The sequence below is a fragment of the Gopherus flavomarginatus genome, chromosome 2 (genome assembly GCF_025201925.1).
Source record: "Gopherus flavomarginatus isolate rGopFla2 chromosome 2, rGopFla2.mat.asm, whole genome shotgun sequence".
Classification (NCBI taxonomy): Eukaryota; Metazoa; Chordata; order Testudines; family Testudinidae; genus Gopherus; species Gopherus flavomarginatus.
The window spans coordinates 189,514,130-189,529,422 of record NC_066618.1 but is presented as its reverse complement, the minus strand read 5'-3'; the positions used below and the strand labels follow the sequence as shown (position 1 = coordinate 189,529,422).

Genomic DNA, 15,293 nt, shown 5'->3' with positions numbered 1-15,293 from the left:
CCCCTCAGTGCTGATTGTGATGTGGGTGAGATCCCTGCCCCGCTGGTCACTGGGAAGCCATGTCCCAGTCTCCATGATGGGGGAGGAGCATTTACTATGTTGCTATGAATACAACTAATTATGAAGATGCACTTTGAAGTTGACACAATGTTGTAGTCATTGAGTGAGTACACAGCTCCACTGGTGTATCATGAATTTTATGTAAATGTAGTATACCATGAAGTTCATGTGAATGTATTGCTTGTGATTTGTAGTGCTACATGGGGGACACAATGTGGATTCAAATAATTCGAATTTTTGAATAAAGGAAATTCAGATAACTGCGAATATACCGTACATACATCTACCTGGAGTGGGTGGCAATCACCAGCATACACATCACTACACAAAACTGACTATGGGCAGAAGATTTAGGCCAGAAACAACATGCAAATACCAGCTCCTATAAAAACTGACAACAGATCTTTGAGGTGCCCAACAAATCAGACTCATTTTATGGTCTTATCCCACACTTGCATGGTAAACATAAGAAGGATGAAACTTGTAATTGTACAGTTTCTGTCTATTCCCAAAATGATGCTTAGACAGCTGAGGCTCCTCAGGATAGGCATTATCCTGTTTTGATTGATACAGTAGCATCTTTACTCATTATTTTAAACAGTAATTGAGTGCACCTTTATCTGTCAGTTATGTCTATCGACCTTCATGCTTCAAAAGCCACCATTGTTCCTAGACCACAAAGCTATTCCTTTATATTCTTGTGGAACAGACACTTCTTGAAAGATCCTGCATACTAGTATACAGTTTCTTTAGAAATCAAGGCAGTTAGGCTCACTCTCTCTAGGACTTTGAAGAGCTGACTGGGCACAATGTTAAATAAAAATTGGCTTCAATGCTTTAAGGAACCATAAGTGGAAATACTTTTTTTTTTTTTATAATATTTGAGGCAGCGCTGGATGTTCACCTGCCATTTATTTTCATATATGTGTAGCTGTATTGATGAGATACAGACTGCAGAAGACTTCTAAGTCACTGCTTTTGCTCCCTTATGTTAGGTTTCTGTCATCATCAATTCACAAGAGATTCAGGAAATTCATTTTCTCACATAACACTCTATAAGGTGCCAAATGATTCTGTCGCTTTTTACAGATCCAGACTAACATGGCTACTCCTCTAATTTTGTAACCAGGTACAATTCTTTAGAGAATTCTCTCAATTCCTGCTACCTGTATATTTGTAGCTCACATCCCTTCTTCAACGTATTGTCTCTGCCTTCACTGATTTATTTTGTTACAAAATGTTCTTTTCTAACTAAACTTTTAAAGTTCCCATTGCTTTCTATGGGAGCCCCGCATACTCACAGGGCAATATTTTCACTTTTATTCTTCATCCTGATGTTTGCCATCTTACGAACACAATGCTGAGTCTAAGAGCAATACAAGTTTTTCTGGGTGTATTTCTGAGACACACAAATGGGAGGAAGACTCAGGATCCACAGTTTGCTATGACCTCTTCTACTAGCTACTGAAAGGGCTGATAATGAAAACAAAATCCAAACATCACTACTGTCAAGTTGCTCAGTTAGAGTCCACACTAATATTATCACACTCAAGAAGATTTGGATATTTGAATGATTGGACAATCTCCTATGACAGACAAATGGTTCAACATCTAAAGCCTAATTCTACAAATTTACTTTTTATAATCTCTGACTACAAAAAGTTACTAACCGTCTTAAATGAAACACTTATCATTCTACATGGGATACCACACTGACTTGATTTGTTAACATCTATGTCAGTATGTAAATGATTCTCTTTTTTACTTACCTCCAGATGCTCTAAAATATAGGGAGGATTTGTCATGCCAAGTCTCAGCATAGCTCCCTCAGGAATAACTTCAACCAGCTTCCACAGAAGGGTAGGAAGGTCTGTGCCAATGTCTCTGCCATAAGCCCCTGTGTCTTCGCTGGTCAGCCATATCTCACAAACACCCTCTGTGAATAAAAGAAAGAGATAATTAACAAATCTGTTTGAGAGCTGTTTATTTTATCATACAGCTGCTCACTCTTTTTAATGCAGTCTTTCACAAGACTATTATGCAGTCAGGCTGAGTATTCAAATGCAGAAAAAAAGAAGATATATCCCATGGATAGTGGTGGGTTATTAAGTTCATTTTATGAGCACCAGAGTGCTACAACAATGCTGTAAATTATCACTGCTGTGGAGTGATTAAGATTCACAGCCAATGATTAATACTGTGCTGCGTCTAAAGCAACTCAGTTTGGACTTTTACTGCACTCCCATCTATGAGGCTATCTAGTTTATTAAAAAGAGCAAACAATGCAGCTCAAGCAATCAGTCCATGCTAATGACCATTACTAGCAGTTAACTGACTGACTGGTTAGTTAACAGCCAGCAAAGGCCAAGGGTAGTTAAGGCTCTAACAACCCAATTACTGAATGTGGTGATTATCATGTAACCTGGAATAACTATTACAAGCTGCATTCTTTAAAATTATACTGTTAGCAATGACATATTAAATTACTCCATTGAAAGGGTAGTCAGAGTAGGATGGCTAAATAGTAGTTCAAAAACCTGTTTCCTGGCAGTTAATACTCTAATTTCCATCAATCAGATCTTAGGAAGTAGTGTAGTCAATTTGTATTGTAAAAAGTCTTGCCCTTGAACACTGAAATCTGGTAACAACATTCTCCTGCCCAAAGAGAGTAAAGATTGTGCCACTCTTTAACAACAGTTGAAAAGAAAAAGACTTCATGAGGGCCACTACTATAAGTCTGTCCCTGACCTCAACCTTTTCATAATGCAGAAATGAAGCTACTGAAGAAATAAGCTAATTAAAAAGAGGGGACATTTTCTTATGCATCAATTAGATGACTATGATTAACTCAGTGCAAAGTTAAGCTTCTACTACAGGAAATGAAACAAAGAAAAGAAAAGAAAAAGTCTCATCTACAGTTCCATCCATCAGAAACCACATGACTGTGGTTTCAAAGTGGCTCCAACTGGACTGGCAGAGGAAGCTAAGCCTCACAAAATTTAAATGTTTTTAATCATTTTAATTTGGAAAATACAAACAAAAACATTATTTAAAATAATGTTAAGACTATGATGCAAACAGAAAAAGCAAAACACTGCTCTCTAACTCACGCTATGTTGAAAGAGAGGTACAACAGTCTGTGTTGAGTGTCAAACTGAACTCTGATTGTTTAAAAAGGTTTTAGAACTATTTATTATTTAAAACCAAAACAATTTACAATATAAACCAAAAATGCTTTATTTAAAATTTTGCCCACTGGGATAGCTTCATGAGATGGACTTCTTGTTTTTGTGAGTGTCCTGGTGGAAGCAGTATTGAGATGGTTCTCTCCAGCATACTTCAGTTTAACATAAACAATGCTTTTTAATGCACAACACAGTCAAAACTATCAGACAACAATACTGAAATGTCCATTGGAACACAGTCCTCTATGCAAATATGCAGTTAGGCACTTACAAAAAATCCTGTAAAACATCCTTCAGAATAGCATCTGCACACGTTCACAGCCCAACTTTAAAAGTGTGATATCAGATATTAAAAAGTTTGATTAATCTATTTGCAGTTGTTTTTCCACTGCTATGTAGCCATCATCCACTAACATTCCATTACATGTACCTACATATCACAGTGGTGTTATCACACTTTCAAGCATAACTTTACAGTCAAATGTCTCAAGAGTTTTACAGTGTGAGTAAATATATTATATACACTCACTATTGGTTTTACAGAAGTTGCTAATATTTTTAGCAATATACTTCACATCAAGCAATGCTAAGCTATTGCAAAGGTTTACTTGCCTGTTTAAAAAAAATCATATGTATGGTACAACCAATGGAAAAAATGAATAAAGTAACATTAAATAAATAAATAAAAATCTTTAACGAGGTACAAAAACAGGACATTAGCCATTATTTTCCAGTTGCTCGCATTCACCAAAACAACATGAACATTTTAAAGTGATCAGACTGATTTTAATTTATACTTTTTCCATTCAAATTGTTCCATGTTTTTACCCTCTGAAGAGGATTGCTGGAACACTGCCTTGCTGTTGCCAGATGAATGTGAAGAAAGAATGTCTATGAATAGGAATGGAAATAACATTCAGGTGGAAAACAACCACCAGCTCCTAAAGCTTCATAGGTGGGACTATTAGCCCCCTGGTGGGCTGATACTTCAAATTAAATCACATGAAAAGGAAGCAGCTGTAACAGTAAATCAGCAACAACAGGAATAACTGTCTTGACTGCTCTGCGATCAGGGTGCGGAATAAAAGGCAATGGGCATCATCCATGCTCAGACAGGCAAAACATGTACATAATGTAGAAAAAAATACTGTACTTCAGGAAAACCTTCTTTCCCCAATTTCAGCCTTCCAAAAAGGATAAGCAAATCATGAAGGCTATTATGAGTCCTAAGCCTTGAAATCTATACAACCTGGGTAAATCAACCAAAGCTCAGATCCTATGTCACAGCTCTGGAGTGAATACTAAAAGGATCTGTTAAAATGTTCATTCTAATCCTCTGGACTCAAAGGCTAGGACTCAATTTCAAGAAAGACACAGAACTTCCTCCCAGGTCTCCCAACTTGAGGCAAACAGGGGGAGCGGAGAATATGATCCCTTCTTATTTGTTTATTACACTATTTTTTTTTCTTCACAAAAAATAAATCTTCTGTTAAAGCAACATTCCCCAGTGCTGCTCACGATCTCTTTTTAAACACATTGCCTCATCATGTGCATTATTTATTTTTTTCCCTACTGAACGCTCACTTCATTAGGTCATCCATCATGCCGTTATCTGGGTAATTATAGTACTAGTAGAAGCAAACTGACCTCTACGAAAGAAATGTGATCCAAAGGGCAGAGAAAAAAATTCTTTGAACACATTACAGATCTTAAACTCCATTATCGTTATACCCAAATAATTACAAATCAGTCTTTGGTCACAGCTATTTCCCTCCTCCTCCCCCCTCCCCCATCACTGTCCCAGCACACGCACCTAGCGCAAACAGTAACCTTAACAGCTGGATTCGTATCTCTGCTCTCCTGTAAGTGGAGATGACTGATAATGGAAAATGTATGAGAACATAAAAGGTGAACACTAAACGAAAGATGTTTTGTGCCCAACAGAACATTTCACTATAATGAACAGGCACTGCAGAAATCTCTGCCACAAGTTTTGACTTTGCTTTCTTTAGAGTAGTCCAAATGAACTCTGCCATAGCTAATGGTGTTATAGTTATAAGCCATATATTTCCATTTTATATATTTCTAGAAATCTTCTTTCCCTAATAATACAAGTTGAACTGTCTTCAACATATTTTCCAGATCTAAAAACATCACTTTGTTTTCTGTGCTGATTGTTATATACAGCATTATCAGTTTGAATAAATGATACCTAAGTCTGTCTGTGTGTCTCTCATTCTCTCTCTCTCGTGGGGTGGAATGAATGCATCTGCTCCCACTGTACTAATCTGTCTCAACTGGAAAAATTCCTGCTAATAATTTTTTTTAATTCTTCTATTCACTCACCACTATCTGCTTCTTCTGTCATGCAAGGATGACATCCAATAATTAGTCTAATTAGACATAGCTAGCAAAGCTCCCTCCACCCCCTAAAACACCATAGTTTCAAACTGAAAGCATTCTTAAAATTAGATCTGTAAATTCGTAGCTATCAGTTAACTATTCTTCAGTAAATCTCATGGTGATTTATGCTGTTATCTGGTAAGAAAAGTGATAAGAGTACCAAAAAGCATTCACTTTTCTTATCTCTTTTTAAAAGCTTTCCTGAGAGATTTTTCTATTGTGAACCATAGTGGTTTTTCCAGCAGTGTGATTCTCTGCGAGTTGTCACAGTGGGAGACCCCTAGCATTGACCTTCTCAGTAGACCGCATACTCTTCTCAATAACTGCCTGACCTTGCTCTTCCTTTTCCAACAGAGAATTCTTTCAGCAGCCTGCAGTGCCGTCCAGACCACAGAAATACCCCTCTCACTATACCACAGAAATCCTCAAAGACTATCTGCCAAGAAGAGGCCTGACTTAAATGTTCGTTAAAAATTGCCTGCAGACTCAAGCACAATCAATCTGAAGCTGCCATTCCTGCTCATGCATTTAGAATTCACTATTGGCTGAACTTCAGCCTTTTTATAGCCAGATATTGACAGAAAACCTTGTGAAATGAAATTCACTTTAAAAGTGCTCATTGTTCAGGTTGATTTTACACTACATAGTTTCCTGATTCTCTTCAATTATCTGAAACACCCCTCTTCCCTCCCCATTCATTGACAATGCTAGAGGGGAAAAATCATTAGGCCTTGGCTACACTTGGAGATGTGCAGCGCTGAGAGTTACAGCTGTGTTTGTACAGCTGTGTAGGGAAAGTGCTGCAGTGTGGCCACATTGACAGCTACCAGCGCTGCAGTGTGGCCACATCTGCAGCATTTGCAGCGCTGTTGGGAGTGGTGCATTGTGGGCAGCTATCCCAGCATTCAAATGGCTGCAACGTCCTTTTCAAAAGAAGGGGGTGGGGTGGACTGTGACAGGGAGTGAGGGGGAGACAGAGAGAATGGATTTTTGGAGCTGACACTGTGTCAGCTCCCTGCCTTGCAAGTTCTAAGGACTGGAAGATACACAGCACCTACCTTCAAATCATTTTCGAAGTTTCGACCCCTTCCCCCACTCCCCCTTATTCACTAAATGCAAATTATGCACTCCTAAATAGCCCTCAGACCACATAAGCAGCTGCTCCAAAATGGACTCCCTCCTCCCCCTCTGCCGTGTGGTTTCTCTACTCAAGCAAACAGCTGTGAACATTCCAAAGCAATTCCCCTGCCTGCCTCTTCTGGAGCAAACAGGAGCTGTGTTTGTTTTTTAGATAAGCAGCTCCGGGGAGCCCGGAGTTCACAACAAACCGGAGTTCACAACAAACCCTGGAGGCCAATTACAGCGCTTTTGGTGGCCACACTTGCGGAGTGCAATCCTTATACCCGAGGCAGAGCAGGAGTACAACCAGCGCTGCAGTCAGGGAGATGTAGCGCTGTATGTGCCCTGCAAGTATGGATGGTTAGTAAGTTGCAGCGCTGGTGGTGGGTTTACAGCGCTGCAACTCTCCAGTGTAGGGCATTCATTTAGCCTGTACTTCAGTGGGACTACTCATGTGTTTAAGGCTATGCATGTGACCTTGCTGAATCAAGACTTTAATGTAGAAAATATAAAGATACCTTTATACATTTCAAATTATTGAAGGTCTGCTCATAATGTATTACAGAACAGCGTCAAAGTAACAATCAATCTATTTTTTCTATAAAACGATGAGACTCAAGGTAAATAATAGCCAAACATTTTAAGGTTTCTTAGCAGGCCTCACAGCAGCTCTTATCTTCAACAGTTGTGTGTTTTCACTTATCTGTATTGTTGTTGAAGAGGAGCACAGTGGCCTGCTCTCACCTTCTACTGGCCTACACCTCCTGAAGATGAGGGTGATCTAGATTGTACTGGAAATTGGGGAGATATGAAGGCGTTGACTCTCTGCTGCCTCCTCCTTGTGCCTAGATATGGCATTGCAGCTCTCTTCCCATTAGGAGTCTCCTGCTAATAGTCACTCCGCGTCTGTGGTCTGCCTCTTTCTTCAACCTGACTCTCTGGTCAGATCACTCCAGGGCAGTCTATGTCCGTGAAACCTTTTCCGCAGACGGTGAGGGCTGAAGGTCTGTTCTCTTCCCTGGTCTGCCAACAAGGGAGCTGGTCTGCTCCCCTTTTAAGCTCCTTTTCCAGCCTATGCATGCCTTGCAGGTGCGGCAAGACACAGCTGCTTGAGCCAAGAGGAGTTCTTTAATGCCTTGTTGTCCTGTATGTGGGATGGCACTTAGGGACAGAAGATTTTTTTTTCTGGGGAGAAGTTGCAGGGAATAATTAGCATTTGGTGAGCTTTTCCCACTTTAAGCTGAATTTGGAAGGCATAGGCTGGAGGGACACATATCAGTGCATAAACTAGGGGTTCGTGTCTTTCATGGTGTTCAACAATCCAAAAAGGACATGATCAGTGACAAACTTAAATGGTATCAGAGGGGTAGCCGTGTTAGTCTGGAGCTGTAAAAGCAGCAAAGAATCCTGTGGCACCTTATAGACTAACAGATGTTTTGGAGCATGAGCTTTCGTGGGTGAATACCCACTTCTTCAGATGCATGTGGTGGAAATTCCCAGGGGCAGGTATATAAATGCTAGCAAGCAAGCTAGAGATAACGAAGTCAGTTCAATCAGGGAGGATGAGGCCCTGTTCTAGCAGTTGAGGTGTGAAAATCAAGAGAGGAGAAACTGGTTCTGTAGTTGGCAAGCCATTCACAGTCTTTGTTCAATCCTGAGCTGATAGTGTCAAATTTGCAGATGAACTGAAGCTCAGCAGTTTCTCTTTGAAGTCTGGTCCTGAAGTTTCTTTGCTGCAGGATGGCCACCTTAAAGTCTGCTATAGTGTGGCCAGGGAGGTTGAAGTGCTCTCCTACAGGTTTTTGTATATTGCCATTCCTAATATCTGATTTGTGTCCATTTATCCTTTTCCATAGAGACTGTCCAGTTTGGTCAATGTACATAGCAGAGGGGCATTGCTGGCATATGATGGCGTATATTACATTGGTGGATGTGCAGGTGAATGAACCAGTGATGGTGTGGCTGATCTGGTTAGGTCCTCTGATGGTGTCGCTGGTGTAGATATGTGGGCAGAGTTGGCATAGAGGTTTGTTGCATGGATTGGTTCCTGAGCTAGAGTTATTATGGTGCGGTGTGCAGTTACTGGTGAGAATATGTTTCAGGTTGGCAGGTTGTCTGTGGGCAAGGACTGGCTTGCCACCCAAGGCCTGTGAAAGTGTGGGATCATTGTCCAGGATGGGTTGTAGATCCTTGATGATGCGTTGGAGGGGTTTTAGCTGGGGGCTGTATGTGATGGCCAGTGGAGTCCTGTTGGTTTCTTTCTTGGGTTTGTCTTGCAGTAGGAGGCTTCTGGGTACACGTCTGGCTCTGTTGATCTGTTTCCTTATTTCCTCGTGCGGGTATTGTAGTTTTGAGAATGCTTGGTGGAGATTTTGTAGGTGTTGGTCTCTGCCTGAGGGGTTAGAGCAGATGCGGTTGTACCTCAATGCTTGGCTGTAGACAATGGATCGTGTGATGTGTCCGGGATGGAAGCTGGAGGCATGAAGGTAGGCATAGTGGTCGGTAGGTTTTCGATATAGGGTGGTGTTAATGTGACCATCACTTATTTGCACTGTGGTGTCAAGAAAGTGGACCTCCCGTGTAGATTGGTCCAGGCTGAGGTTGATGGTGGGGTGGAAGCTGTTGAAATCGTGGTGGAATTTTTCCAGAGTCTCCTTCCCATGGGTCCAGATGATGAAGATGTCATCAATGTACCGTAGGTAGAGAAGGGGCGTGAGCAGACGAGAGCTGAGGAAGGGTTGTTCCAGGTCGGTCATAAAGATATTGGCATATTGTGGGGCCATGCGGGTGCCCACAGCAGTGCCACTGATCTGGAGATATATATTGTCATCAAATTTGAAATAGTTGTGTGTAAGTATAAAGGCACAGAGCTCAGCAGCCAGTTGTGCTGTGGCATCATCAGGGATAGTGTTCCTGACAGCTTGTATTCCATCTGTGTGTGGGATGTTTGTGTAGAGAGCCTCTACATCCATGGTGGCTAGGATGGTGTTTTCTGGGAGGTGACCAATGCATTGTAGTTTCCTCAGGAAATCAGTGGTGTCACGGAGATAGCTGGGAGTGCTGGTGGCATAGGGTCTGAGTAGAGAGTCCATATATCCAGACAGTCCTTCAGTGAGAGTGCCTATGCCCGAGATGATGGGGCGTCCAGGATTTCCGGGTTTGTGGATCCACCCTGACATTATCATCAAAGAGGCTGATAAAGGAGGTGCCGTTGTCATCATGAACAGGTCTGACTACCAAAAGGAGGCCGCCAGACAACTCTCCAATACCAAATTCTACAGGCCACTTCCCTCAGATCCCACTGAAGAATACACTAAGAAACTACAGCATCTACTCAGGACACTCCCTACACTAACACCAGAAGAAATCAACATACTCCTAGAGCCCCAACCAGGGTTATTCTATCTACTAACCAAGATCCACAAACCCGGAAATCCTGGACGCCCCATCATCTCGGGCATTGGCACTCTCACTGAAGAACTGTCTGGATATATGGACTCTCTACTCAGACCCTATGCCACCAGCACTCCCAGCTATCTCCGTGACACCACTGATTTCCTGAGGAAACTACAATGCATTGGTCACCTCCCAGAAAACACCATCCTAGCCACCATGGATGTAGAGGCTCTCTACACAAACATCCCACACACAGATGGAATACAAGCTGTCAGGAACACTATCCCTGATGATGCCACAGCACAACTGGCTGCTGAGCTCTGCGCCTTTATACTTACAACCAACTATTTCAAATTTGATGACAATATATATCTCCAGATCAGTGGCACTGCTATGGGCACCCGCATGGCCCCACAATATGCCAATATCTTTATGGTTGACCTGGAACAACGCTTCCTCAGCTCTCGTCCGCTCACGCCCCTTCTCTACCTACGGTACATTGATGACCTCTTCATCATCTGGACCCATGGGAAGGAGACTCTGGAAAAATTCCACCACAATTTCAACAGCTTCCACCCCACCATCAACCTCAGCCTGGACCAATCTACACAGGAGGTCCACTTTCTTGACACCACGGTGCAAATAAGTGATGGTCACATTAACACCACCCTATATCGAAAACCTACCGACCGCTATGCCTACCTTCATGCCTCCAGCTTCCATCCCGGACACATCACACGATCTATTGTCTACAGCCAAGCACTGAGGTACAACCGCATCTGCTCTAACCCCTCAGACAGAGACCAAAACCTACAAAATCTCCACCAAGCATTCTCAAAACTACAATACCCGCACGAGGAAATAAGGAAACAGATCAACAGAGCCAGACGTATACCCAGAAGCCTCCTACTGCAAGACAAACCCAAGAAAGAAACCAACAGGACTCCACTGGCCATCACATACAGCCCCCAGCTAAAACCCCTCCAACGCATCATCAAGGATCTACAACCCATCCTGGACAATGATCCCACACTTTCACAGGCCTTGGGTGGCAGGCCAGTCCTTGCCCACAGACAACCTGCCAACTTGAAACATATCCTCACCAGTAACTGCACACCGCACCATAATAACTCTAGCTCAGGAACCAATCTATGCAACAAACCTCTATGCCAACTCTGCCCACATATCTACACCAGCGACACCATCAGAGGACCTAACCAGATCAGCCACACCATCACTGGTTCATTCACCTGCACATCCACCAATGTAATATACGCCATCATATGCCAGCAATGCCCCTCTGCTATGTACATCGGCCAAACTGGACAGTCTCTACGGAAAAGGATAAATGGACACAAATCAGATATTAGGAATGGCAATATACAAAAACCTGTAGGAGAGCACTTCAACCTCCCTGGCCACACTATAGCAGACCTTAAGGTGGCCATCCTGCAGCAAAAAAACTTCAGGACCAGACTTCAAAGAGAAACTGCTGAGCTTCAGTTCATCTGCAAATTTGACACCATCAGCTCAGGATTGAACAAAGACTGTGAATGGCTTGCCAACTACAGAACCAGTTTCTCCTCTCTTGGTTTTCACACCTCAGCTGCTAGAACAGGGCCTCATCCTCCCTGATTGAACTGACTTCGTTATCTCTAGCTTGCTTGCTAGCATATATATACCTGCCCCTGGAAATTTCCACTACATGCATCTGAAGAAGTGGGTATTCACCCACGAAAGCTCATGCTCCAAAACATCTGTTAGTCTATAAGGTGCCACAGGATTCTTTGCTGCTCAAACTTAAATGGATTTCCCGTGAGGTAAGATCAGAGAGACTCAACAGCCCATTTCACAGCCAGTCATTCCTTTTCTATCACAGAATATGCCCATTTCTGAATAGTTTGCGGCTCACCCAGAGTATGGGTTGTTACACTCTGTTTGCTTCCTGGGACAACATTATGCCTAGTCCCACTTTTGAGGCATCGGTTTGTAAAGTGAATCCTTTTGAATAGTCAGGATTGAATAGAACAGGGTCTTTGAAAAGGTGATCTTTCAACTTCTAACAAACCTTTTTGCAGGCTTTTGACTCATGAACCTTCTTGTGACTATTGTCCTTAATTAGGTCTGTGAAGGCAGCTGCTATTTGATATGAATCATCGGCACAAGCACCAAGAATCTTTGAACCTCTGTTTCTTTTGTGGTTGAGTAGCGCACGTTTCGAGGGCCTAGATTTCATTCATGAAGGGCCCTTCCACAAAGTATATCCCAGGTAGGCAGCCTCTTCTTTTCTCATCTTATACCTGGCTGGGTATGCAGTTAGCCCAGCCATTTGCAAGGCCAAAATTCAGTAAAAATTTTTATTAAGTGTTCTTCCCAATCTCTGATGTCAATAACCATGACATCTACATAGGCTGCCGCATATAAGCCAAGTGGTCAAAGAACTTGATTCATGAGCTCTTGGAATGCCACTGGGGCACCATGGAGGCCAAAAGTCATAGTCCTAAAATGATATACGACAAGCGGCACAGTAAAGGCAATTTTCTCCTGTGATTCTGGCATGAGTGGAATCTGTGATATATCAGGCTTTATCCAGCTGGTCTAGTAGTTCATCCACTCAGGGCATGGGGTAAGCATCGAATTTGCTTTGACTTGAAAGTACTGACCTTTCCAAAATCTATGCAAAACCAGATAGTACTGTCCAGTTTGGGAAACAATACAACCAGACTTCACCAACTGCTGCGGGATTTTTTCTGCTTCAAACGTGGAATGGATTTCTTACGTCATGGCATCCTGCATTTTTGGTGGGAGTGCCCGAGGGTTCATTCAGACAAGTTGCCCAGACTCTGTTCGGATACAGTACTGCATGACAGGAATCTGTTCTGGCTTTTACTAGGCTTCTCACTTAGGCCCTCTGCTATGGGTGGAGGTTTACTTCCAGCTGTATAGGGTCTGAGTCCAGTGAGGTGGGCACTTGTGATCCCTGCTCAGGCTCAAGGGGCCAAAGAGTGATTAATAAGATCTCCCATTCCTTCCAGGGCATCAGAAAGTTAAATGGTAGATCTGAGTTACCTTCCTTTTGTCAGGCTGCCGGATCTCATAGTTTACTAGATTGACTATTTCATATGGTTCTTGCCATTCAGTGAATAACTCTGCACTCAGGAGCAGAAGTAGTTCCTGAGTGCTTGGCTTAAATACGTGGATATGAGCCCCTTTGTTCTAGGCTTGTTCCTGGGTCTTCTGAGCATCAAGGTGTGGTTTACTTTGGCAAAGGTTCCTAGGGTTTCAAGTCCCTCCCAGGGCTTCAGTACATACTGTACAACATTGTCAGTCTTAGAAGCCTGTTGCTCTGAGATTTCACAGACCAGGTCAATAATCCCCCATGGCTGTCTCAAGTATAAGAGTTCAAATGGGAAGAATCCAGAAGATGATTCGGAAACTTAATAGCATGTAACAGGGGAGAGATCAGCTGACTCCAGTGATTGAGGTCCTTAGCAATAAACTTTTAAACATCCTTTTCTGAATTATTCAACCAGACCACCTGTTGGCAGACATAGATAGACTTTATTTTTACTAGATCATACACCTCCTTCTACAGCAGAGACAAAGTTAGTGTCTTGATCAGTGAAGATTTCCTTAGGTACCCCAACTCTGGAAAAGACTTTCAGCAATTCTGCTGCAATAATCTTGGCACTGAAGGGGTGCAGCTGGATTGCTTTGGGATAGTGGATGGCATAATAAACTATAACTTTTTTCCACTTTTTTCCATCCCTGCTCTTTCAAATGGGATGCCTTCAGCTCCTATGAGTCGGCATTTTGGATAGGAGCAGTGGATGTCTTTAACTTCTTGATGAATCCCAGGCCAATACAAGTGATTCGGAATCCTGGCCAGAGTCTCCTTATGACTGAGGTCTGCAGAGGGAATAGCATGAGCCAGTCACATGACCTTTATGCCTATGAGACCAGGGAATAAGAACTTCACCCAGCCAGTCTTTCTCCATCCAGTACAGTCACTCTGCCAATAGCAGAAATGGGGGGAGGGGAGGAGAGGAGGCAAAATGATCACTGTGGGTCTATTACCTTCTTTTTAACCATCTGCTGTTGCTCACAGGCCTGGCTCAAGGTTTTGTACTCCCTCTAACCCTTCATGAATTCAGTTCTTCTAGTTAGGCTGCCCCTCCAACCCTCCTGTAGGTGGGGCCAACATAATTTCATTGTCAGGTGGATCTTCTGAGGGAGCTTCCCTTTGGTCGTGTCCCTCCTTCTCCAGGGTTAGGCCCTCACCTCCACCTGCCAGCATCACAGGTTTTGGGATCCCATCTTGCAAGGTCCTCCCTTCAGTTAATCCTTCCAGTGCCTCCTGTGCTGTTTTAAATCTCCTCAGCACCTCACAGAAATTTTCCAAATCCTGATGCAGGATAATCATAGAATCATAGTATATCAGGGTTGGAAGTCTGGACCTCAGGAGGTCATTTAGTCCACCCCCCTGCTCAAAGCAGGACCAATCCCCAGAAAGATTTTTTACCCCTGTTCCCTAAATGGCCCCCTCAAGGATTGAACTCACAACCCTGAGTTTAGCAGGCCAATGCTCAAATCACTGAACTATCCCTCCTCATATTCTGAATACCCTAATGGGGTAGGCTAGTGTCAAGGCCAGCCCTGCTACAAGGGACTTCATGTTTTCCCCTACAGTCAATTGCACATGTGCACATCTATGTGAATACAATGTAGAAAGATAATTTCCTCAGGGGTCTCATGGTTGGGACGAGTAGTCCCGGACCAGGGTCTGCCCACACCCGGAATCCACCAGGACTGTCACCTCTGTTCCATTTATCCAAACAGGGACTGTTACTTTAACCAGGGCTTGCTTACGGGCATGGGCTTCTGCCATCCACCCCTGTCCATACCCACACTCCATACAGGTGCACTCATGATGACCTGGACAGCCATACAAACAGTAAACCCCACTGCTGGCTCAGAGGGTGCCAGCCCTGAGCAAAATGTGTGAAATAGAGGGAAGGGATAGCTCAGTGATTTGAGCATTGGCCTGCTAAACCCAGGGTTGAGAGTTTAATCTATGTCTGTACCCTAGAGCTCAGAGTGGGGAGGGAACCCTGACAGATGGATAGCTGG

At 43.0% G+C, this 15,293-nt stretch overlaps 1 protein-coding gene across 2 annotated transcripts in view; it reads right to left on the bottom strand.

Annotated features, from left to right (window-relative positions):
• Positions 1 to 15,293, bottom strand: part of CDKAL1 (CDK5 regulatory subunit associated protein 1 like 1) — a 640,704-nt gene that overhangs the window by 269,966 nt on the left and 355,445 nt on the right. For both annotated transcript variants that reach the window (XR_007772820.1, XM_050942303.1), the window contains exon 10: positions 1,830 to 1,996. Coding sequence is in view for 1 of the 2 variants with exons in the window: in XM_050942303.1 (XP_050798260.1) it covers positions 1,830 to 1,996 (167 nt within the window). In the remaining variant the exon portion in view is untranslated. The remainder of the gene's footprint in view (positions 1 to 1,829; positions 1,997 to 15,293) is intronic.